Genomic DNA, 26,266 nt, shown 5'->3' with positions numbered 1-26,266 from the left:
CCAATCTCCCAACTGTGCAATCCAGCCTCGGGCTAGAGCCAATGTGCCTTTGGGCTCCTCCAGATCATGACAAATTACAAGAAAAGGCCTGGAAATGGCCAAACAGGTGGCAGAGAAGGGCTCCAAAATCCAAATACTATGTTGCTAGGAGACCTTGGCCACAGGTGAGCTGCTCACTGGCATGGACTGAAGTCCATGTGGCTGCAGCGTGAATCTCTGCTGGCCACAGCAATGCGCGTTCTGATAGCTCCATTCATATGAGCATGTGGCAGAACTCGAGACTAGTCGACTGCTTGTTGACATTCAGCAAGCAATCGTGGGCCCATTCGGCTGTGAGATGCCCTGAAACTCTTTCATCTGCACCCAGGCGAACATCTCTTGCTGCAACTGCTCAAATACCCTCTGATGCCAGAAGAGCCCCTTCTGAGCGCGGGCAGCTGTTGCAAGTCCAGATTTCTGTGTTACGTGAAAAGTATAACGTTTTCTCCATTTTACATAATGCTAAATTTTGCACGATTTATGTACCCTCAGGCGACAAGGGCAAGTAGAAAATGTCTTCGTATTTTAAAACACATTAGCACTTTCTAGGCAAATGTTTCACCTCATCAGTACCACTCGGATACCTAAATAAAGAAATAAGCAACTGAAAGGTGAGCAGTCAAACTTGTTGCCGCATTTATAGTAACTTGTGATCCTAGAATTTTTTTTTTGCTGAAATCTGCAGTTTATGCTGAGCTGCGAGACTTCTATCATCCATTGTCACTAATTAATACTGACAATAAAATCTTCGCCAAGCTACTCACCTCCCGCCTTCTCCCACTCATGCCGCTGATTGCCCGCCCGGACCAGTCCGGTTTCATTCCTGGCCGCATGACCTCTCACAATCTCCTGACCATCTTCTCCGTCCTCCATCAAATTGACCCTGCGCTCCTGCCAGTGGCCGCCCTGCTTGACGCCACCAAAGCCTTCGATACCTTAGAGTGGCCTTTCCCTTTCTATCTCCTTCCCCGCTTGGGCTTCAGCCCGGTCTTCACACGTAAAATATTACTTCTCTACACCCTTCCCACTGCCCGTCTCCGGATTAACAGTCAAATATCTGAGCCCATCTCCATCGAGCATGGTACCCGGCAGGGGTGCCCGCTGTCACCCATGCTTTTCACCATTGCAATGGAACCCCTTGCAGCTAGACTTCGGCAGCACCACACCCATAGAGGTATCGGCTTTGCGGCTCGTGCTCCCATAGTCTCCATGTACGCTGATGATGTTCCTCTGTATGTCTGCAATCCTCAGGAGAACCACAGCCCACTGTTTCGTGAGCTGATACTGTTTGGGGACTACTCTGGTATCCAGGTGAACTGGAATAAGTCTGTGCTTTTCCCTCTCACTGATGCCACGGTGCCTTTCACTCCAGATAACCCCTTCGTGTGGGCATTGGGTCCCACTAGTTACTTAGGCATCTGGCTGAGAAGGGACGTGGACGAACCTTGGAGAGCTAACTTTGGCTGCGCTGTGGACTGGTTTGAGTCCAAGATTCCCCTCTGGTGCCAGTTGCCTCTGTCTTTGGCCGGTCACATAGCCATAGCCAAGATAATTAGCAATTAATCAATTAATTAAAATTAATTACCAATTAAAATATAATGAATTACCAAATATAAATTATTTAACAATTAATTATAAATTAATACCAATAAATAGATTTACATATTTAATTAGTTATAATTAAATTACTTCCCACCCAATTCCCCTATAAACCCACAACCCGCTAAAGAATTGTTTTTAGTAAAATTAACATAATTAGCAATTAATCAATTAATTAAAATTAATTACCAATTAAAATTTAATTATTTACCAAATATACATTTATCAATTAATTAAAAAATAATACCAATAAATAAATTTACATATTTAATTAATTATAATTAAATTACTTCCCACCCTATTCCCCTATAAACCCACAATCCGCTACAGAATTAAATTACGCAAAAATTATAAATACAAAATTCATTAATAAAAATGAATTATAACATAAATACACACTTTTCACACATATAATAACATAAAAAACACTATAAAAAATTCGATATTATTAACAAATCGATAATTTTCATAACCTATATTATATACTTCGATATTTTATCTTTCTATATTTTTAACATTCGATATTACATTACTTACCTTAAAAACGATTTTTTTGACATCTATATTCTGTCCATTCGATATTTTGTCCAATCTATATTTAAAACTCGATGTTCTGTCCATTCGATATTTTGGACTCGATATTTTGACTGTTCACCATCAATCCAGAGTGGCATTTGTACTAGGGCTAGGTGGAATACCCATAATTTGCTCTCGGGCCGGGCGTAATTAATATGCAGTCTGTTATTTTGCGCTACATTTTAGCTTGAAATGCAATTTTTAGCGCCGGAACGCATTAAACAAAACTGCCCCCACCAGCAGCCACTCGTGTTCTGTTGTTTGTGTCCTCTGTATATTTTTACAGCATGTGGTGAATTTTGCAGCACATTTCTTGCAGCAAATGGCAGGTAACCACGCAAAGTGGTGTACTGGCGTACCTTCGGAGCTTTCTAAATGGTTGACATGAAAGTTGAAGGCACTAAAGTCCTCAAGTAAACAATTCAGTATTTTTGAAACCATAATCCTCTGGCAACACTTGTGTGACACTTGTGCAACACTTGTGCGACTTTTGTGCAACATTTGTGCTAATGCTATATCCCACAGTGAAAACCTACACATGTTCTCACTACTGGCATGAGCAAAGCCTGCCCTCCCTCCTGAGCCCTGAGTCAGCTGTCAGGAGCCTAGAGGCGGGAGGGAGGAAAAACGCATGCTATCACCAGGTGACTAGATGCCAGCCCTCCCTCCCACCTTGGTGATCAGCGTGCTGCCCGCTATCAAGCGCTTCAATGCCTCGTCAAGGATGGTATGTGCTATATAAATGCAATTACACTACAACGAGAATTTGGGTTCAAGTATCAAATTCAAAACTGTTTTCAGTACTTATCCCTGAAATTTGAGAGGCTGGTGATGACTATCGAAATGTAATGCCTTAGTAATTGTGGCATATTAATTGCCACCAGCTCCTGAAGCTTATATGTTAAATTGCACAATACTTAAAAAACACAGTCACTAGAAATGGAGGACCTTGCAACCTTGGATTGTAAGATTGTGTCTCTCTCACAGACTCCTTTCTTTATGCCCCCCGCAGGAGTGCGAGTTCCCCTCCCTGGAGAAGGCGCTCTCTTTTGTGGCGCTCATCGATGGGTACTACCGGCTTACTACAGACTCACATCACTACTTCTGCAAGGGGGTGGCACCCCCCAGCCTGCTGTGGAACATCCAGAACCGGTGCCATGGGCCAATCACGTGAGTCCTAAGACAGCACCATGGATAACTGTGTGTGTGTGGGGGAGGGATTTTTCTAGGAATCCTATTTCTCTTCCAGGGGATACTCATCAATAGTCATAAGCACTGAATATTCCAGTCCATGTGCAGGAATTAAGTGAAGTGAGGACCTTTGAGGTGCTGGTGTGGTAGATAGCACTTGTCTATCAGGAGTACAAGAAGGCAAATATACTAGAGACTATTCAGAACCAGGACTAACTCTTTGCATCTTCCAATCCCTTATGCTCTCCAACCATCTTGGGGAAAGGTTAGCCAGAGGCGTATGCTGTTATGGAGCCGGGGAGCGCTCCGGCGTGATCTGAACAATCCTTCGGCCCGAGGAGGATGAAGCACTCCTCAAAGTCATTCCTTTAGATGTTAGGTCCTGAATTTCCCTCGATGTCGAAGGGTCCCTCGACGTCGGTACTGGTGACCAATCTATTCTCTGTCTCTTAGCAAGTGGAGACATACAGGAGGATTTAGGTCTCGACGTCTACCGTCTCGACGCCGACCTTCTCGACATCGAATGCGACCATCTCGACGTCGAAGACAACCTTCTTCTCGACGTCGAAGGAGACCTTCCCACCAGCGCCATTCTCGATGGCAACCATCTCTATGGCGATGATCAAGCCTGCCCTGTCGTCTCTAATGAAGTACTCTGAACAAGACCTATCGACGTCGGAGTCTTCAGCGTTGGATAGGGCATCGATCTCTGCGGTGCCCTCTACGTAGGTGGTGTTTTTGACATCAGCACTGTGGCCCTCTATGGCGACCGCCCATGTCGTCAATGAGTCTTCGATGTCGAACGTCTCCCCTCAGCCGTCGTAGGGGAGATGGACTTGGACCGTCTACAAGGGATGGTTGAAGCCGGCCGATGAAAAGCAGACACATGTCTCGATTTAGATTTTGCCATACCTGGCGTCGTCCGCTTCAACTGCAATAGGTCCTTCGACGCCCACTGTGACACAGGCAACCTAGAAGGTGAAGGAGAGCACTGGGGTATTTTCGACATCGATCTTTTTCTCGATGGCGAATTTGACCGATGCCTTCTTTTTTCTCCCTTTTTCTTGTGCTCTGACCTAATTTGAGAGGAGGGCTCTTCAGAGGGATGTCCTTCTAGGCCACTGATAGACTCCTTTCCTCTCTCCTGCATAGCGTGCAGCTTGATCTTCTCCCTTTCACGAAGGGTCCTTCTGGAGAACATCTGGCAGTAGCAGCTCTTGTCAGGTCTGTGTTAGGATGGTAGGCTCATAATACAGACCGAGTGTGGATCTGATTTAGCCATTTTCTTCCCACAGGAAGGGCACTTATTCAATAAGGCTGGCATTTCTGAAAGAAAAAATAACAGTCAGAAAAAATGATGGAAATAGTACTGTTAGTACTAAAAACGCCGAGTGAAGACAAAAATTCTACTTGAAAAGACCAATTAGTGATAAAAAAAAACACTAACTGGCGAGCTCAATGCTCCAGGATTCTCACAGAAGGAGCTGGAAAAATGACTTGCCCTAACTGTCACCTGTGGGGCATGATGGGAGCCTGGAGGTCTTGAAGGTCTTAAAGGCACGGCGCAAGTTTTCTGCTGAATGTTCTATATGCAGCCTTCTGGGATAATCTGTCTGCTATCACTTTGCCTTTTTCCTTGAAAATAAAGGCTTGGTTCAAACAAGTTAAGAGTACATTTCTCTATGTCATGGAAATGTTTTTATATATCTTTTATTTTAAATGAAAAATACAATGCAATATTGGCATATTTGAGCCTAATAATATATATATAAAACGCGTTTCGACTTACGTCTTGATGAGCGTGATCAAGACGAAAGTCGAAACACGTTGCTGTGCAGTCTTGTATTAAATTTCGTGCAATCCAATCAAGGTGTCCGTGAGATTTTCTGAAGTGGAAGTCGTTGGTGGTGATATTGTGCAGGGCTGCCGGTGCCCTGATCTCGGACCGCCCCATCATACGGCCTCTTTCACAACCGGAGTTGTTGTTCTCTCAAATATATATATATATGCACTTGTGTTCACTGCATAAAAATGATTAAAAAAATTGAACTGCTCTGCATGTGATCAAGGGCTCACGAAGCCCGAAACGCGTCATTGCTGTTTACCTTCTCTTGTGGCCAGATCCTGTGGTCCGTCTCCTGTTTTTGCTTCGCCGGTCCAAGGGATTTGTAGGTGGCTTACGGAGAGTTTCTGTGCATATATATATATATATATATATATATATATATATATATATATATATATATATATATATATATATATATATATATATATATATTGTAACACAAAAGAGGCGGCACAACCGGATATTTTACTGAAGCCTTTTAATCAGCGCTTCACCCGCCGATTAAAAGGCTTCAGTAAAATATCCGGTTGTGCCGCCTCTTTTGTGTTACAAAATTACGTCTTGGGACAGGATCCGACCCCAGGGCTGAGCACACACTGCTGAGCGCACTCGTGGACTGCAGGATCACATCGTGGCAAACATATATATATATATATCTATATATATATATATATAGATATATATATATATATCAAAGATTTTCACAACTCAATGAAGAAGGAATGTCCGGGCCAGCTTGTGCAGTTTAACGAGCTTTTATTGTTAGCTCCACTCGACCCGTTTCGAGGAAGTTTTCCTCTTGTTCACGAGCGTGAGTGAGAGTGACTTAGTGCATTAAATACGGTCACATGACATAAGTGAAATGGTAAACAGACTCGCAGGATTTGACCAAAACGAGCTACAATGCACAAATCAATGACAGTTCATCCAATGAAAAAATAAATAAACCATAGGCATGCACATTTCAAAACCACATTGCAGCGGGAAATTGGTAAATAAATTAAATGGAAATGAAAACGCATTACTTTGCGGCTGCTTCGGAATGCATATCCCGATTCAGGGTTAGGGGGTATGGCGAGAAACTACTGAACAACACCCTCAACAGAGTCAGAGGAATAGAGAGACAGTCCCTTTTGACCAATAATCCTGAACAGGTCAATCGCAGAGGCACACCAGGTGATAATAAGGGCAAGTTCAGAGTCATAACTCCCTATTCATCAGGAGCCGAAACCCTTAGAGCTATGTTAAGGAAGAATTGGCACATTCTCCTAACTGACAATGTGCTGAAAGAAGATCTACCACCCCAGCCACTCCTAACCTTCAGCAAAGCTAGATCAATAGGCGACATATTAGTGACTAGCCATCTTGAGAAAGTGCCCCAGAGAAGCAACACCTTAAGGGAGCAAAGAGGCTTTTACCCCTGCGGCTGCTGTAAAGCGTGCGCAGGAAGTAAACGTGTCCTTTCTTATGTCATAACCGACACTGGCAGGAAAATGTACATAAACAAATTAATTACCTGCAGCACGCAATATGCCGTCTACTGTCTACAGTGCCCCTGTGGCTTACGCTATATTGGGAGCACGATTAGGGAGATCAAGCTCAGAATACTCGAGCACATGAGAGCCATCGACAAAGTAGACCAGGCTTACCCGGTGGCTCGTCACTTTGCTGAAGCCCACAATCGAGACCGGAACAAGCTCCAATATTTTGGCCTAGACGTTGTACCCCCAAATATACGTGGTGGTGACCGCCTACGCAGATTAAGGGGACTTGAGTCCCGATATATCATAGACCTCTGTACGAAACACCCCAAAGGTCTGAATAGTGGGGAGGAGATGGCTTTCCATTTGGGGAAATAAGCTTATAAAATCGGAGAAAAACACTAGGTACACATGATTCCATGATGATAGCTCATCTCAATTAACTGTAATTAGAACTCTGTGAGTATCATCTTGTACGGAATAACTGTATATTAGTGTATATAACAGCTCTAGAAATTCGGTTGGACCTATGTCATATATATTTAATTGTGTGAGAGATCCTCTTATGCCAGATGACCCATAGCATTTGATCTGCTTTAGAATTCTCTATTTTGAATTTAAGAGAAAATTTGAAATGCATTTTGTGCTCTAGATTGAAAGAATGTTTATTTTGATTTAGAGTAATACATGGGTTCACTATAAGAGACTCTCATATATCTATTTTTCCACTGTACATAATTTGATTTTCACTACACTCGTTTCACTAAAGATTTATGTTTTCTAATGAAATGTGGATTGTAGATTATGAATAATCTGACATGATTTTTTGCTGCTGCATGCGATGCATCCCATTATAGAAATCCCACATTCCACTTATAAGTTACTCCTATCACATGGATTGTTGAATTGGAAGTCTCTTATCTTATTTTGGTAATGGGCGGTTTTGACTATGTACCTTATTCGGGGACATTAGCCGATCCACGGCTGTATGCTTTTGTCTAATTTATGATTATTATAAATAATACACCATGCATGGAATAATGGGCTTGCCCATCTGAGGGCTTGATCACTCTCGCTATTTTAGCTTGATGTTTGTACAATCTTAATCAGTGTTACACATAAACACACACTATAAGATGGCTGCCCCTATTCCACGCACGGTGTCAGTCCCCTTGTCTTTGTCCATGCCTTATTGAATGTGGGAGTGAACACAGAATGTTTAAAACAATGTCGGGAGTAAACACAGTGCATCACACACTGACGAAGGCAGAACGCCGAAACGCGTCTGTGTGCACCCCTCCGCTGAATAAAATCTAGCGCGTTGAAAACTCCATCCTCGAGTGCTGTTTTGTCCTTTCTGGGGAAGTTTGAAGGGATCTGGAGCGTTATATATATATATATATATATATATATATATATATATATATATATATATATATACACAGCCCGTCCCGACGTTGTCCGGGTATGAATTGCTGCCGGCCAGTAGTACATTGTTTTGTAGGATTTTGTTTTGATAGCATTTCTTATCTGTGACAGGCCTGTGAAACGCTCCGATTCACAGTGCACTGCTGATGCACTTAAGAGTGCGCTTTCAGGAGTGTGTGAACTCGAGTTTCCCTACTTTATTTTTCCTTGCAATATTATATAGCGCCAACTCGACAACATGGCATGAGCACAATTTACATTACAGAAGAACACATTCATTTGTGGTAGGCACGGGGAGACAAAGCGATTTGCCTGGAATCACAGGATGTTGAGCTGATGCCGAGATTCGAACGTAGCTCCCCAGCTCTAAAGTTCGCAATTCTAGAACTTGTGGTGGGAGGTGTGTCTAAAAGTGTATGTCGGTGCTGGCCATCAATGAGAGAGACCTGTGCATTTTTTAAATGGGTGGTGAAAAAATATGAGTATGTTGCTGGAGATGTGGGCCGCCGTGCCACCAATGTACTTACCGAGGGAGGGTAAACATCCATTATTCCGCATACATTCATTACGAAAGTACCATGACTCCGCAATGCCAATATAACGCATGGCATTACATTTAATATGCTTTTACCACGCATACATTTAAAACAAAATTTGTTGTAAATGCATGAATGGTAAAAGCATGTTTGTTTTTTTAATGTTTGGATAAGGTAAGTATGGATATAGGGGTATATGTTTTGGGGTACTGAGGTATATGTTTTGGGGTGTTTGGGTATTTTAAGCGTTCAGATATAGTTTTGGGTTATGGGGTACAGGGGTAGTTTTAGGGTTTAGGGATAGGTATGGGTTTGGGGTACAGGGGTATTTTTAGGGTTCAGGGCTAGGTTTGGGTTTTGGGGTATGGGGTACTTTTAGGGTTCAGGGGTGGGTTTGGGTTTTGGGGTACAGGGGTATTTATAGGGTTCAGGGCTAGGTTTGGGTTTTGGGGTACAGGGGTATTTTTAGGGTTTAGGGCTAGGTTTGGGTTTTGGTGTACAGGGGTATTTTTAGGGTTCAGGGGTAGGTTTGGGTTTTGGGGTACAGGGGTATTTTAGGGTTCAGGGGTAGGTTTGGGTCTTGGGGTACAGTGGTAATTTTAGGGTTTAGGGCTAGGTTTGGGTTTTGGGGTACAGGGGTATTTTTAGGGTTCAGGGGTAGGTTTGGGTTTTGAGGTACATGGGTATTTATAGGGTTCAGGGCTAGGTTTGGGTTTTGGGGTACGGGTATTTTTAGGGTTTAGGGATAGGTTTAGGTTTTGGGGTACAGGGTATATTTATAGGGTTAAGATGGGTTCGTGTTTAAGGGTGTTGGGGTGTTTTAAGGAGTACGGGTGAGTTATGATTATGGGGTCAGGGGTATTTAAAGGGAGCAGGGTGGGATTAGCACACTATATGAGACATGACATGAAGGGCGGAAGATACCAAACGCCCCCAGCATTTCTCACGCCCCCAGCACACGCCCACAGCACAACCCAGACACGCCCACAAGGGACTACTTTGCTGGCACGGTTCTTTTACCTTTTAAATGTATATGGTGGGCGTCTGCATAGCCTCTGTCCTTCTGCTGCAACTGCCCTTTCCAACGCTGTATTGGTGTAACAGCCGGATTCTCTGACCAGATAGGATCAGCTCCTCAGAGCACCTCCAACACAGCCGGAACGTAATCACCTCCCTCCTCAGGACGTATTTACAATAGGTATGTATATGCCTTGTACCTAAGGATGGGGAATTAGCAATATACATGAATAGGTTTTCTACAATATCCCACTCATACCAGTTAGTCTCACGGCAACTTAGGCCCAGACTAGTCTACGCTAGGGCAGTTCCGATTAGTTACCATTACACACTGACCACAGTCAGTGCTCGCTCGACAAGCCGCAATCCTGCGTGTCTAAGCACCAGTCTCCTCCCTGGTGTTCTCTCACTCACATTCCAATCCACAATCCGGCGGATCTAGGCACCAGTATCCTCCCTGGTGTTCTCATTACTTACATCCCAAGCCGCAATCCTGCGGGTATCAGCACCAGTGTCCCGCCTGGTGTTCTCATTAACGCCGCTTACCAACGACGATCACTTTCCTATGAATACCTTTGGAAGGAATCTTTCAGTGGCTACTCGGGATATGATACTACAATATTATGGATTACACAACAGTTTACCAAATAAGATGATGTACAATCTATTCTTCACATCAAGGGGTCCCTCTCTCCCTCATTGCTCAGTCACTTCTTACCTGACCGGGAATTACATCCGTTCATGAAAACAATGCCTGGCTAGAAGAACAGGTTACCCTGATTGAACAAGAATACGAGGCACATGCTGGTTCACTAAGAACTGGGGTACTTTATTACAATGATCATAAAAACACAATACTACACTATGACATATATCCTGCAAAGGAAAGTGAAAGGTTAGAATGTGCACACTATGGGAAAAAGGTCAACGTCACCTGATTAATGTGAAGTCTGGATTCAGCAGTCATCTAGGTTCCCTTCTCGTCTGTGCCTTGGCTCGTCTTAAAGTCACACCTCGGCAGTCACGGGTACACGTCTGCACCGCTATGCTCTGTCTTCTCTGCTTCCCTCCAAGTCACTTGAACCTTCCTTTCATTAGCTACTTTCTCTCTGGCTGTTCTGTGCTACTCCTCTCTCCTCTCAATCACGGACAGTCTTCACTTCTCGGCTTCGATCTTATAACTCAGTTTCAGCCACTCTGGTATTCGTTCTCCTGACTAACTGCTTCATTCGGAATGCTCTGATCTTATAGGTCAAAGCTCGCTAGCTGCTCCAACTAAAATAACTTCAATCTTTCTAAGAGAGTATCAGCTTCTTGGTCTTTCTCAGACTTCAAAATGGCGACTGTCTGCCTGGAAATAATTAATGGCATTGATGCTAACGGCTAGCTGCCGCGTACAGACTGACTAACTCACTGCCTCATGCTTTCGCTAATATGGAAGCTTGTCCCTTCATGGAAAGTTACGGCCAGTAACCTGCCGCCCACCAAATTCTTGTACCTCCCCGTACCAAGGACACGTTCCCAGCCGGCCGGCCTGATGTTGTGTCTTCGGAGTGGAGAAAAATACAGTCTTTCAATAAGGGCCAGCCTGAGCCGGTTCTCTCCAAGCGAACAACACTTCGAAACTAAAACATTACACTTGACCTAGAAGCATCTCAAGCTGCCGGGGCAGAAAGCAAGATGGAGTCTCTCCCGTTTGAGGCCTACAAGGCCCGAAATAAGCATAACTCCATAGAAGGTATACTAACACTCTTGCAAAAGGACGGATTATCACTAATACTAATGAATCTATCCCCTAACATAAGTTTATAAGCCCTGATCTAAGGAAAAGGGTACGAAAGTGCATTACTGTGCCCTATGAATAGGCCCTGTCTGTCTATGGTTCTAACCCTTGCACTAGAATGATTATAGACTGGAGTCACTTCCAATCATCCTCCCTCAAAGGAGGGCCGAAAAAGTTGGTCAGAACACTTCACCCTTGACTTTAGTCTATTAATCATTCGTTATACGGAACTAACATCTGTGGAAGAATAATAGGAAACAAAACTAACTGATCTATTCCTCGTGCCGAATCTACAGTATTGGAGTAGGGAAGGAATGCACTGAATAAAGCAGCAAATAGCCACTAAAATACTAATAGCAATCACAATACCCCCTAATATCTGTCGTAGGGAATGTAAGTCAGGTAACCAATTGAAGAACCAGTCAAACCAACCCTGGTCAATGTGTTTTCTAACCTCTTCAGTCAAGTCATGAAGTTTGTCAATATGAGCCTGAATGGATTTAGTATGATCTGACAGATTAAAGCAACAAAGACCTTCAAAGTCATAACAATCATGTCCATGTTTCAGTAAAAGGTAATCAATGGCCGCACGATTTTGCAAAATAGCTCTGCGTTCACCCTGGGCATTTAATATCATATCAGATAAAATTGTAGAAGTATGATTAATTGATTTGACCATCCAACAGGCCATTTTCCCGATGGATTTAGCGTTATAAACAGCCAATGCTGGGACACCAATAATCAAAATAGCTAAACTAAGGTATTCGGACTTGGAATAGAGATGTAAGGAAGAATCACAATCCTCATGTAACATCATAGCATCACAAACTATACGGGAATAGGTATTAGGATGTGAGGAAAACATTAATAAACTCAGTCTAGTGATGGCACATGGGCCTCCGGAAATATTTGCGGGAATATAGGGCCAAGAGGTGTTGCCACAGGAAAACAGCCAACCAGAAGGTAACAACATTGTACGGTAATGGCTAGGGGCAACTACTATACTCTTACAAGTCATATTGTTTTTAACGGAAGTACATGACTTTGGGGGTCTCCGGGAGCACAAAGTTCGTTCATGAGCCGAAAAAGAAGTTGCTGCTTTGAGCTTTAACTTTACACATTCAGTAATTGCATTAGGATCACAAGTAAGAAAGAAACACAGGTCACCCTGTGTGATATTATAGGTAGTGATTTGGGAATGAATCGGGGGCATTGAATCTGAAAGGATAGTACATAAGGGACAGTACTCATGCGCGGCAAGATCACCAAGAATCACATTGGGTCGGGCATTTGATATATTAAAAATATGTTTCAAAGTCTCTAATGAGGCGGGGACAGCAACTAAACAGGTTGCTAGAATGTCAGTCACTGAACGCATCGGTGTCAGGCAAAAATGCGGAGAATTGGTAACTCGTTTAGCTAAAGTTGTCCAAAAGTTCGATGATGAATCCCACGCAGCGAAGGAACGCGGTACTCGGGTTCTCGAATCAACCAAAGTCTGTGGGTTCCCTTCTCTCCCGACGTAGCAGGCCAAAAGGAGTCCAACACCGGCACATCCTGCAGCAACAGTCCAAAGAGTGATCTGAAAGAAAATCAAATACAGGCATTATTTATTCTCGTAGATTACATTTGTCAGCCGGGACAGCTTCCCAGCTATCTTTCCCTGGTCTCATTACTAAAATGGTATTGTCATGACCGGTTGCAATGATTTCAGCTTGTTCAGGGGGATTTTTAGGCGATTGCAGTGGCGTCACTAGGGGGGTGCGGGGGGTGCGGACCGCACCCGGGTGACACCATCACATGGGGTGACACCATGTTCCGCAGTGCTCAGCAGCCGCCGCTCTACAGCTCTCTCCGCCTCCCAGTGGCGTCACTAGGGGGGTGCGGGGGGTGCGGACCGCACCCGGGTGACACCATCACATGGGGTGACACCATGTTCCGCAGTGCTCAGCAGCCGCCGCTCTACAGCTCTCTCCGCCTCCTGCTCTCCACCAGGCTTCCTCTGTTGTCGTCCTTGCCGAGCGAGGTTCCCCCCGTCCGCTGCTGGAGACTCCCCCTCCTGCTGCCCGAGACGCTTGATAGTGAATGAGTTAAGCGGCCGAGGGTCCCAAGGGAGTATACAAGCTGTAACCTGCCCCTGAGTGACCCCCCGTCACATTCACCGACAAGCTTTCATTACCCCCAATATACTTTAAATTAATTACCCATACATTTACACGTCACAGCCTTTCCCCGCACCTATGTAAAGTCAGACATCACCACATACATACATTATCCATTTCATACACGGCCCTGCATCACTACTTCTTTATTGGTACATTAGCACTATACGAGGGATCACGTCACCTTAATGAACCCACATGCCTTAATTGATGGTATTGCAGTAACCTAGGCCCATCATTTTGATAATGCCACAGACCAAAACAACAACTGGCTGATTGAATGTGTCTATTTCTCTTTCTGTTTTAACATCTTGTGAATGCGCTAACCGTTCCCAGGGCACCGAGGAGAAATGGAATAAAGTACATAACGAATCAGCGCTCCTCTTATCTTAGACATTTAGTAGGAGTTTAAATGCTTTAGGTGCAGAGATACCCGGTGACTGGAATTAACGATTCCGGACGGTATTTCTGCACCTAGAGCCTATTATGAGTTAACGACCACAGCATGGAGAATAATCGCGCAGACATGGTGTTTCTGTGTCCAATTCTCCACGGTATTCCCTTTTCTGTACAGAATAATAATGCCCTTTGCAACCTGCCGTGAGTAGGTGGTAAATGGGAGCAGGACGCGGAGGGTGGCTGCTGTTAGTGAGGACAGGGCCTGGCAGCTTTTTATGTAGGTTTTCAAATAGGAACTGGTTCAGTCAAGAGATGAAGGCCAGAGCCTAAGCAATTGTACTGGCTGGATTTCCAGATCAGGAAAATCAGGTGCGGTGTTCTGAAAGCAGGGAAATCATGGTGCAGGAACACTGATATACAACTGTAAAATACATCGCAGCTCAATCCAGGGTTATCCACTGTTACCTGGAAGGATGCGGAGGGCGTAGAAACACGAGCAAAAGGAGAGAATTTCACCAAAACCAGACAAAACCCGCAAGTGTATATATCTTTTAGATGAATAGATCTTTGGGTTGTCAGAGGTTACTGGATTCACAGAACAGAGGTGTTAACTCCAACTGTCATCCTTCCGAGGTCGATAACACGGCTTTCATTGACTCTTCTAATAACATATCACTTTATTTTAAGCACTCACACACTAGTCAAAGTGTGGGAATAGGTATTTCTAGTATCTTTGACTTGCTAGGAGGATCTGTGCCTGGGCGTTGAGGGGTCCCTGCCTGAGCCAAAGATTGGTGTGGAGGGGTGTGCCTCTTCAAGGAGTTTCGGAAGAAGTTCCAGAAGCTCCGGTGTTCAATAAAGGTGGGCCTACCTGGTGCAGGGGATCTTGAGGAAGATGTTATCTGTGCCATGGGTTCTCATGTGTCTGAAGCTGGCAAATGATAGGTAAGGGAGGGCCCTGTATGTGCCAGAGGGTGACTGAAAAATGTCTAACGATGCCAGAGGTTAGCAAAGACATTTATGCATGCCAGGGGCTAGTGAAGAGAACTATCGTGGCCGTGCCTGAGGGACGAGTCCGATCTGTGCCAGGGGCTAGAGAGTGAACACTGTTGCGGACTCGGAGGAGGTCCATCGTGGATTCATGGCGTAAGTCGTGAGGGGGTGACACCATGAGTTTCCCGCACTGGGTGACACCAACCCTAGTGACGCCCCTGGGCGATTGCACCCATATTCTCGCTCCAGGATTATCCGTAGAGCCAAAGCCTTTCTGGCCTCGCACAGTTAGCAAAGTTGGGGCAGTGCCTTTCTGAATCTCACCACTGAAAACAGGCATAATTAGCAATTGAGCAACTCGATCAGTCTTTTGAATCGATAAATCAACTTCACTGCTATTCAGCAGGAGAACCTTAATCTCTCCCTGATAATCACTGTCAATTACTCCTCCGAGTACTTGAATGCCTTTTAGAGCCAGGCCGGATCTAGGGGCAATCAGTCCAAAATTTCCAGTTGGTATACAAACACCAACACCAGTTTCAATGATGATTCGATCCTTACTCTTAATTACAGTGTCATTCATGGCATGCAGGTCCAAGCCTGCGGAACCTGGGGTTGCTCTGCATGGAGCCAGGGCTCCGGGGGAAATTTCCCAATACATTACAGTGTTGCCAATGGAATTGGTCTTCGCATCGACAGTTGGGGGAAACAAACGCATTAAAGGAGATTCAGCATTCAAAAAGGGACGATTGCTCAAAATTAACAATGCTTGAAACAAATAATCTCTCCAATTCTTATACTTATTGTCAGTCAATTTTCGCAATTGTTCTTTAAGCAAACCATTCATTCTTTCAATAAGGCCTGATGCCTGTGGGTAATATGGTATATGAAACAACCACTCAATATTATTTTCCACACAAAATTCCTGTACCAATCTTCCACGAAAGTGGGATGCATTGTCAGATTGAATTTGAAATGGAACGCCATAATAGAGCATAATCAATTCCAATGTTTTAATGGTATTCACTTGAGTAGCTTGTTTACAAGGAAAGGCCACTAAAAGGCCACTGTAGGTGTCGACAATTGTACAAACATATTGGCAATTTTTACTCATAGGGAGTGGACCAATATAATCAATCTGCCAAATTTGAGCGGGCAATTTTCCTCGATGTAAATGACCTTTAACAATTTGTGGTACTTTTCGTCGTCTAGAATGTTGACAGATGGGACAATGCAAAATGGTATCTTTAATGTAATCTAAAGGAATATAAATTCCTCGATCGGTGGCCCACCTGCTAGTGGCTCTCTCTCCAAAATGTCCTGCTTTCTGGTGGGCCCATTTCGCCAATCCCGCCAAATCAGAATCTTGCATGTCCACCACTGCCTCAGCAATTTTAGATTTTTCATCTGCAATGTTATGAAAGAATTTGTCAAGGGAGTCTATTGGTGTATGAGCATCCACATGAAAGATTGTCACAGTACTCTGTGGGAGCATTTCCCAAATCTCTTGCCATAATTCTTTTCCCCATAGTTCTTTTGAATGCAATTCCCAATTATGAGAATGCCAAGTTGGTAACCAAACCGCCAGTCCATTAGCAGTGGACCAGGAGTCAGTAAAAATATGACATGTGCCAGGCAATTCCTGCTTCAAAACTTGGTAAACTGCATATAATTCAGCAAATTGACTACTCTTACCCTCACCGGTTGTACTCAACAATTTCTGTGTGATCGGGTTATAGGACACTGCCTTCCAATGCCGTTTCTCTCCTATGAACCTCGCTGAACCATCCGTAAACCACACATGTTTTCTGTCCTCCGTGGACAAATCATCAAATGGCTTACCCCACTTAACAGGAGATTCCTGTACTACAGGTACGGAGCAATCACTTCCAGTTTCAATCGATGGCGCCTGCGCCACTTGCTCATGTAAAGATGCTACACCTTTTGGACCCACACGTGCCCTATCTTGAATGTACCATTTCCACTTAATCACACTCGCTTCTTGAGCATGTCCAATTCGATGAGTTTTCGGCGAACTCAAAACCCACTGCATGATAGGAATTTCAGGTCTCAAAATCACATCATGACCCAAAGTCAATTGCTCGGTATCCACCAGAGCCCAATAGCACGCAAGCAACTGTCTCTCAAAAGGTGTATAACGCTCACCAGCCTCAGGTAACTTTTTGGTCCAAAAACCTAATGGTACTTTTTGTCTGCCTTGTTTTTGCCACAGACTCCAATTTGCATAAAGACCTTGCACGGACACATTTAAATCCACATCACCCTCGCAAACAGGCCACAGATCCAAAGCATACTTAATCGCTTCTTTTGCCAGATTAAACGCATTTTGCTGTGGTTCACCCCATTCAAACACATTCTTTTTACGAGTAACTCGATATAAAGGGGCCAATATCTGACTCAAATGTGGAATATGCTGACGCCAAAAGCCGAACAAGCCAATGAAGCTCTGGGCTTCCTTCCGGTTTCTTGGGACTGCAAAATCTAAAACTTTTTGTTTAACCTGTGGGATCACCTCTCTGTGACCTTCAGGCCAATTGATGCCTAAAAACTTTACACTTTGGGATGGACCTTGTAACTTATCGGGATTCATTTCCCAACCTTTTTCACGTAAGCACTCAAGGATTTGATCTAATTGGGTCTGAACTTGATCTTGTGTTTCTCCTTGAATCAAAATGTCATCAATATAATGACATACCTGAATTTGCAGGTGTACAGTTACTTCAGACAAATGTTCCGCCACCAGCCGGTGACAGATCGTAGGACTGTGTACATAGCCTTGGGGAAGACTTCTAAACGCCATTTGATGTCCATTCCATGTAAAACTGAATTGTTCCTAACACTCGGGGGCAATCGGAATTGAAAAGAAAGCATTAATAATATCAATGGATGCATACCATGTACCTGGATGCTTTTGGATTCTTTCAATTAAAGTAATAATATCCGGTACTGCAACAGTCAAAGGGGGTGTATTTTTATTCAGCTTGCAATAATCAACAGTCATGCGCCAAGAATTATCACTTTTGCGCACGGGCCAAACAGGATTATTCCAAGCAGAAGTAACCGGAGTTATAACTCCTGCATCAACCAAATCCTGAATAGTGGCACTAATCTCTTCATGGCCACCCGGAATACGATATTGCTTCTGAGAAACAACTTTTGTAGCCTGAGGGATTCTTATGGGGGGCATTCGTAAACGACCAACCCGTACGGGTCTGGACGATATATAATGTTTAGTTCCAAATTGATAACAGCCGTCATCTAAATGCAAAGTCATTCCTTTTAGAATGTCAATTCCAATTATGTACTCCAAGAGTGGTACAACTAATACAGAATATTCTTTTCGAGGAATTCTGCCTATTTTCATTTCAAGTGCAGTTTGCACTGCGGGAGTTTCCTTTCCACCTAAACCAGTAATTGTGAAAAATTGGCCTTTGAATTTCTTTGATTTTCCGTGAATAAGAGTGGCCTCCGCTCCTGTATCTACCAATGCTCGGGCCCTTTGGATATTACGATGTTTCCAAAAAATTTCAATATCTACATAGGGTCTATTATCTTTGTGAGCCCACCTGCGTACTGGAGCTTCACCTATTTCCTAGTCATTCTTACTGCGTTCTGTCAACCAAGACAAATCAGGATAAATGCTCTCATGTTTTTTGGGTATCAAAACATCCTGTTCATATCCATCTCCATTACGAAATGGATTCCTGTCATCTGTATGGTACTGTGAGTTACGATCGGACAGTCTGTGTCGATCCTCCCTTCTCCTCAACTCAGGGGACTGATCCCTTTCATCTCTATATCTGTTGTAGACACGATCATCTCTCCCCCTTTCTTTTTCCCCCTCACGCCCCCTCTCCTTCTCGCGACGAGGGGACACATCACGCTCATATCGCCGTTCACCACGACGATCAGAATCCACACAACGCCTGCCGTCACCACTGTCATCAGAACAACCACGATCACAATCATTCTTACGAACACGACGGGCACCCTCCTTATGATCCAACCCACGCTTGCGAAACATGTCCCATAAGCGATTATTAGGTTCACCATCAATGTCCTCCTTTTTCACACCATCATCCAACAGCGCAAGAAACATATCACGTCTAGAGAATTTATAATCTCCAGCAGTACGACCCTCCGGTCTGGACTGTCTCTCAGGTTTAAACCAGTCACCCAACTCACCAAGCTGACGGACAGATTCAAGCACCATAGATAAAGCATTGCCAGTTTGATTGATCAACAAAGTCATCATAACCTGCTTATAAGCAACAGGGGAAGAACGGATAATGAGATTCCGCACAGAAGATGTCAATAAACCATCCAACAACCTGTCAGCAATACTGAGAAAAATCGCAGTTTTCATCACCTCCTCTTTCAATCGCTGCGCCGCATCACGCAAAGTGTACCACGGCTTGTCATTGACAGGCCAGTCAGATTCAGTAGGATATTTATGGTTACAGCCATCAGTCACTAACTGGAGCAGACTAATCTGGCCAGCACCATTAAAATTTCGAAAATGATCTTGTACAGTAGAATCGGAACTCAAAGAGCAAAATTTCAAGGCATCTCCAGCATCTAACATGATACCTGCAGCGCCCAATTCATAAAGGCGCACCATCCAAGTAAGCAAAGCCTCACCAGGCCGTTGTCGAAATCGTTGCAAAATGTCACTAACCTCCTGTTGAGTAAAGTCTTCCAAACTATCCAAAGCAATACCATTAGGATTACCAGGAGCTTGTTGTAATTTGCGTCGAAAAAACAGATGCGCAGAAACCTCCGGACGAGCATCCGAAGAAGCCCGATCCATAGATTTAGTGGAACAATCAGGATGAGAAACGTCATTAGAATGGGAAGAGCGACCACGGCCGCTAGAATCATCATCTTTGTCACAAGAAGTAGATTTACAATCACGTCCGGAGCTAGAAGACTCGCGCCTGTCAGACTCCTCAGCCGAGGAGCCAGAAACATCCGAGTCCCAAATGTTACCATCCCACTCGTCGGGGTTCCAATCTAGTCCGGCTTTCGCCACGACCAGACGCACTTTCCGTTTACAAACACGACCGCGACGGTGTCTATACTTATATTTCGCAATGAGAACAGCAGCCCTTTCGGCAATAGTCTGATAAGTCTCAAGTTTGTCGGCAAGCAACTTATTTTGACATCGCAAAAGAGTATGCGCATTTTGCACCTCAACAAACTTTTCCTCCATATCCACAAATCGTTGCTGTAATTTCACAAATTTCTCATGAAGAATTCTGTATGCAGTCAAAACAATCCAACCTCTGCGTCCTAAAATAGGAAGCTCATCACCCTTCACTACTGGTGCCTTCTGCAAGCAAGAAACCACATCAGCCGGCTCTGCCAGCTCCAAACAAGAAGTCCAATTCTCACTCAAACCAGTAGAATCGGCCCACTCACAGGCCAAGGCCTCGTAAGGCGTTGATTCCCAGCCTGGAATTTCAACAGGCAATTTAAAAGTAGATTTAAATTTTCGCGAAAACATTTTGACACACAAAAAAGATATACACAACTATTAACAAATAATATACAAAAGAAACCACGTACGAGCCGAGCGCAAACCAACAAGATTAAAACAATACAGCGCACACAGGCTTCGTAAACAGTTCGTGACGCCAGATGTAACGGACGGATTCTCGGACCAGATAGGATCAGCTCCTCAGAGCACTTCCAACCCAGCCGGAACGTAATCACCTTCCTCCTCAGGACGTATTTACAATAGGTATGTATATGCCTTGTACCTAAGGATGGGGAATTAGCAATATACATGCATAGGTTTTCTACAATATCCCACTCATACCAGTTAGTCTCACGGCAACTTAGGCCCAGACTAGTCTACCCTAGGGCAGTTCTGATTAGTTACCATAACACACTGACCACAGTCAGTGCTCGCTCGACAAGCCGCAATCCTGCGTGTCTAAGCACCAGTCTCCTCCCTGGTGTTCTCTCACTCACATTCCGATCCACAATCCGGTGGATCTAGGCACCAGTATCCTCCCTGGTGTTCTCATTACTTACATCCCAAGCCTCAATCCTGCGGGTATCAGCACCAGTGTCCCGCCTGGTGTTCTCATTAACGCCGCTTACCAACGACGATCACTTTCCTATGAATACCTTTGGAAGGAATCTTTCAGTGGCTACTCGGGATATGATACTACAATATTATGGATTACACAACAGTTTACCAAATAAGATGATGTACAATCTATTCTTCACATCAAGGGGTCCCTCTCTCCCTCATTGCTCAGTCACTTCTTACCTGACCGGGAATTACATCCGTTCATGAAAACAATGCCTGACTAGAAGAACAGGTTACCCTGATTGAACAAGAATACGAGGCACATGCTGGTTCACTAAGAACTGGGGTACTTTATTACAATGATCATAAAAACACAATACTACACTATGACATATATCCTGCAAAGGAAAGTGAAAGGTTAGAATGTGCACACTATGGGAAAAAGGTCGACGTCACCTGATTAATGTGAAGTCTGGATTCAGCAGTCATCTAGGTTCCCTTCTCGTCTGTGCCTTCGCTCGTCTTAAAGTCACACCTCGGCAGTCACGGGTACACGTCTGCACCGCTATGCTCTGTCTTCTCTGCTTCCCTCCAAGTCACTGGAACCTTCCTTTCATTAGCTGCTTTCTCTCTGGCTGTTCTGCGCTACTCCTCTCTCCTCTCAATCACGGACAGTCTTCACTTCTCGGCTTCGATCTTATAACTCAGTTTCAGCCACTCTGGTATTCGTTCTCCTGACTAACTGCTTCATTCAGAATGCTCTGATCTTATAGGTCAAAGCTCGCCAGCTGCTCCAACTAAAATAACTTCAATCTTTCTAAGAGAGTATCAGCTTCTTGGTCTTTCTCAGACTTCAAAATGGCGACTGTCTGCCTGGAAATAATTAATGGCATTGATGCTAACGGCTAGCTGCCGCCTACAGACTGACTAACTCACTGCCTCATGCTTTCGCTAATATGGAAGCTTGTCCCTTCATGGAAAGTTACGGCCAGTAACCTGCCGCCCACCAAATTCTTGTACCTCCCCGTACCAAGGACACGTTCCCAGCCGGCCGGCCTGATGTTGTGTCTTCGGAGTGGAGAAAAATATATTCTTTCGATAAGGGCCAGCCTGAGCCGGTTCTCTCCAAGCGAACAACACTTCGAAACTAAAACATTACACTTGACCTAGAAGCATCTCAAGCTGCCGGGGCAGAAAGCAAGATGGAGTCTCTCCCGTTTGAGGCCTACAAGGCCCAAAAAAGGCATAACTCCATAGAAGGTATACTAACACTCTTGCAAAAGGACGGATTATCACTAATACTAATGAATCTATCCCCTAACATAAGTTTATAAGCCCTGATCTAAGGAAAAGGGTACGAAAGTGCATTACTGTGCCCTATGAAAAGGCCCTGTCTTTCTATGGTTCTAACCCTTGCACTAGAATGATAATAGACTGGAGTCACTTCCAATCATCCTCCCTCAAAGGAGGGCCGAAAAAGTGGGTCAGAACAATTGGGTGTTGTGATTGGTGCTGTGGTTCCTGAGATTACCCGCCTCAAAGGTTTGGGCTCTCTCTTTATTATATTAGTATAGATATATATATTGATGTATGTTTACACAGGACTAGTCATCAGATTTGGTTAACCATGCATTAATATATATATTTTAATGCATACATTTTTGTAAATGCTCCGCGGTCCCAGCACGTGGGCGGGACTATTCGGAGCTTATGACTTTGATGAGTATTCTCCTGGAAGAGAACTAGGATTACAGGTAAGTAATTTATCCTTCTCTGTTACAGACGTACCTATGGGTGTGCACTCACTTTCACTACAACTTGAGAGAAGTAGGCCGATAATCCTGTTTTCAGTTGAAAACTCTAATTTTCAGCCATAATAGCATAACTCGGAGGGCGTGACTGGAAGACAGCTGTGGGCTCGAAGGCATGGTGGGCGTTTCATTGGGTGGGTGAGTTCGGGGTCGGAGCAAGGCAGATTGGGGGCAGGTGATCCCCAGGGAGACTTTGGGGTGGCTCAGTGATGTGGCCCTAGTGCAAGCGAGGATACAGACCCCTCTCAGCACTGGCCGGCTGGTAACATACAGCGATAATCAGGGTTTAGCAGTCGCTTCAGGCCTGTGGGCCTCAGTGCCACTGTACAGGCTCGGTCTGAAAGTGAGGGTTCTGGGGGTATCTGAGGATATTACACATATTAGTGAACTATAGTGATTGCTCGTGCCTCACAACAGGGATAGATTACGAGGCGTTCTTCCCCTGTAAAGCCTGTTATTTCTAAGCCTGGAAAAGGATGAGAGGGTGCATATAGACTCATGGTGAAAATATCACAGCAATAGTGTTTCAAACAAATTTCTCCATACTGCACAAGGACAGTGCACTTATAGATGGAGATAAGGAAGTAATGCAGAGGAGGGGGCGAGTAACGCACATATGCACGCACTAGCACCATGAAAAAGTGCAAACACAGCATGGACACTGTTCTTACAGATCCATTACCCAAAGGTTTGGAAAGTGAAGCGCGCAGGTGAGAGCGAAGCGAGCAGGTGAGAGCGAAGTGAGCAGGTGAGAGCGCTTGTTTTGGCATTGTTTTTGCCTGGTTCTGGTTCCACAGTACTTTGTAGACTTGTGATAAGTGGTACTACAGGCGTCACTGATGAGTAAGGGTGTCTCCCTTCACTTTCAGCTCAGAGTTTGCTGTCCATAAGTTGAAGAAGAGGAGTAACTTCCACCCTGGGAACTACATACTTCGCTGCTCCCTGCAGGACTTTGACCAGTTCATCCTTACGGTCTGCGTGGAGGTCAGGATGGCGTCACTGACATTGTGCAACTCTTTCTACTGCAGTACTGGTCCCTGTTGTAACACTGTACTCCCTACTGTAACACCTTGCTGCCTACCCTGACAGAGCCCTTCTTGTGCTAGATTAATCTGTATCATAATTCTGTGCTCCCTGTTGTAACACTGTGCACCCTATTGTAACACTTGCCACTACCCTGACACAGCCCTTCCTGAGATAGAGTAATGTGTATCATAATGCTGTGCTCCTTGCTGTAACACTGTACTCCCTACTGTAACACCTTGCTGCTTACCCTGACAGAGCCCTTCCTGTGCTAGATTAATCTGTATCATAATGCTGTGCTCCCTGTTGTAACACTGTGCTCCCTATTGTAACACTTCCCACTACCCTGACACAGCCCTTCCTGAGATAGAGTAATGTGTATCATAATGCTGTGCTCCTTGCTGTAACACTGTACTCCCTGCTGTAACACCTTGTTGCCCACCCTGACAGAGCCCTTCCTGTGCTAGATTAATCTGTATCATAATGCTGTGCTTACCATTGTAACACGTTACCCCATTGTAACACTCTGCTCCTGTATGTAACACTGTTCAATATGGTGTAATATAATGTGCTGTGTTTTGGCACAATCCCCCCTCTAATACAGTAACCTCTAGCCAAATGTAGTGCTCCCATGTTGTATCACTTTGCTCTCCATTGTAATTCTCTACCTGCATTGTGACACTGTAATCCCCTGCTGAAACACTGTGCCCTCCATTGGAACACTTTACTCCATTCTGGCACTGTGCTCCCACTTGTAACATTGTTCACCTATTCTAATATTGTGCTCAGAGGTTAAACACTGTACTTCCTTCCCTGACACAACCCTCCGTGAAATGGAGCAACCTCTATCATAATGCTGTACATTGCTTTGTGCTCCCTGTTGTAACCCTGTCCTCCCTGTCCGACATGGCCCTCCTTGTAGAGTAACTTTACCATCATGCTGTGCTCACACTTGTAACACCCAGCTCCCCTTCTAATACTATTCTCCCTGTTGTAAGATGGTGTCCCTAGTATAACACTGTGCTCCCTATCATGATTGGGTACTCCCTGCCCTGTTATAAAATAGTCTCCCTCATAATGCTGTGCTCCCTGCTTTAACACTGTACTCCCTGCTGTAACACCTTGCTGCCTACCCTGACAGAGCCCTTCTTGTGCTAGATTAATCTGTATCATAATTCTGTGCTCCCTGTTGTAACACTGTGCATCCTATTGTAACACTTGCCACTACCCTGACACAGCCCTTCCTGAGATAGAGTAATGTGTATCATAATGCTGTGCTCCTTGCTGTAACACTGTACTCCCTACTGTAACACCTTGCTGCTTACTCTGACAGAGCCCTTCCTGTGCTAGATTAATCTGTATCATAATGCTGTGCTCCCTGTTGTAACACTGTGCTCCCTATTGTAACACTTCCCACTACCCTGACACAGCCCTTCCTGAGATGGAGTAATGTGTATCATAATGCTGTGCTCCTTGCTGTAACACTGTACTCCCTGCTGTAACACCTTGTTGCCCACCCTGACAGAGCCCTTCCTGTGCTAGATTAATCTGTATCATAATGCTGTGCTTACCATTGTAACACGTTACCCCATTGTAACACCCTGCTCCTGTATGTAACACTGTTCAATATGGTGTAATATAATGTGCTGTGTTTTGGCACAATCCCCCCTCTAATACAGTAACCTCTAGCCAAATGTAGTGCTCCCATGTTGTATCACTTAGCTCTCCATTGTAATACTCTACCTGCATTGTGACACTGTAATCCCCTGCTGAAACACTGTGCCCTCCATTGGAACACTTTACTCCATTCTGGCACTGTGCTCCCACTTGTAACATTGTTCACCTATTCTAATATTGTGCTCAGAGGTTAAACACTGTACTTCCTTCACTGACACAACCCTCCGTGAAATGGAGCAACCTCTATCATAATGCTGTACATTGCTTTGTGCTCCCTGTTGTAACCCTGTCCTCCCTGTCCGACATGGCCCTCCTTGTAGAGTAACTTTACCATCATGCTGTGCTCACACTTGTAACACCCAGCTCCCCTTCTAATACTATTCTCCCTGTTGTAAGATGGTGTCCCTAGTATAACACTGTGCTCCCTATCATGATTGGGTACTCCCTGCCCTTTTATAAAATAGTCTCCCTCATAATGCTGTGCTCCCTGCTTTAACACTGTGGTCTTCATTGTAACGCTCTAGCACTATTGTAACCACCTGCTCCCTCTTGTAACATTGTACCCCCCTATAATACTGCGCTCTCTGCTTTCACACTGTGCCCACGGCCCTGACTCTGCCCTCCTTGTGATACAGTCACCTGCT

The 26,266-nt window shown here is 44.5% G+C and overlaps 1 protein-coding gene across 1 annotated transcript in view; it reads left to right on the top strand.

Moving 5' to 3' along the window:
* JAK3 (Janus kinase 3) overlaps positions 1-26,266 on the top strand; it is a 321,936-nt gene that overhangs the window by 75,992 nt on the left and 219,678 nt on the right. Inside the window, exons 8-9 of the mRNA XM_086946801.1 lie at positions 3,227-3,384; positions 23,792-23,906. Of these exons, the coding sequence (XP_086802927.1) occupies positions 3,227-3,384; positions 23,792-23,906 (273 nt within the window). The remainder of the gene's footprint in view (positions 1-3,226; positions 3,385-23,791; positions 23,907-26,266) is intronic.

This window comes from Lissotriton vulgaris, chromosome 12, assembly GCF_964263255.1.
Source record: "Lissotriton vulgaris chromosome 12, aLisVul1.2, whole genome shotgun sequence".
Classification (NCBI taxonomy): domain Eukaryota; kingdom Metazoa; phylum Chordata; class Amphibia; order Caudata; family Salamandridae; genus Lissotriton; species Lissotriton vulgaris.
The sequence above is the reverse complement of the archived record's forward strand: the minus strand, read 5'-3'. Positions and strand labels throughout refer to the sequence as shown.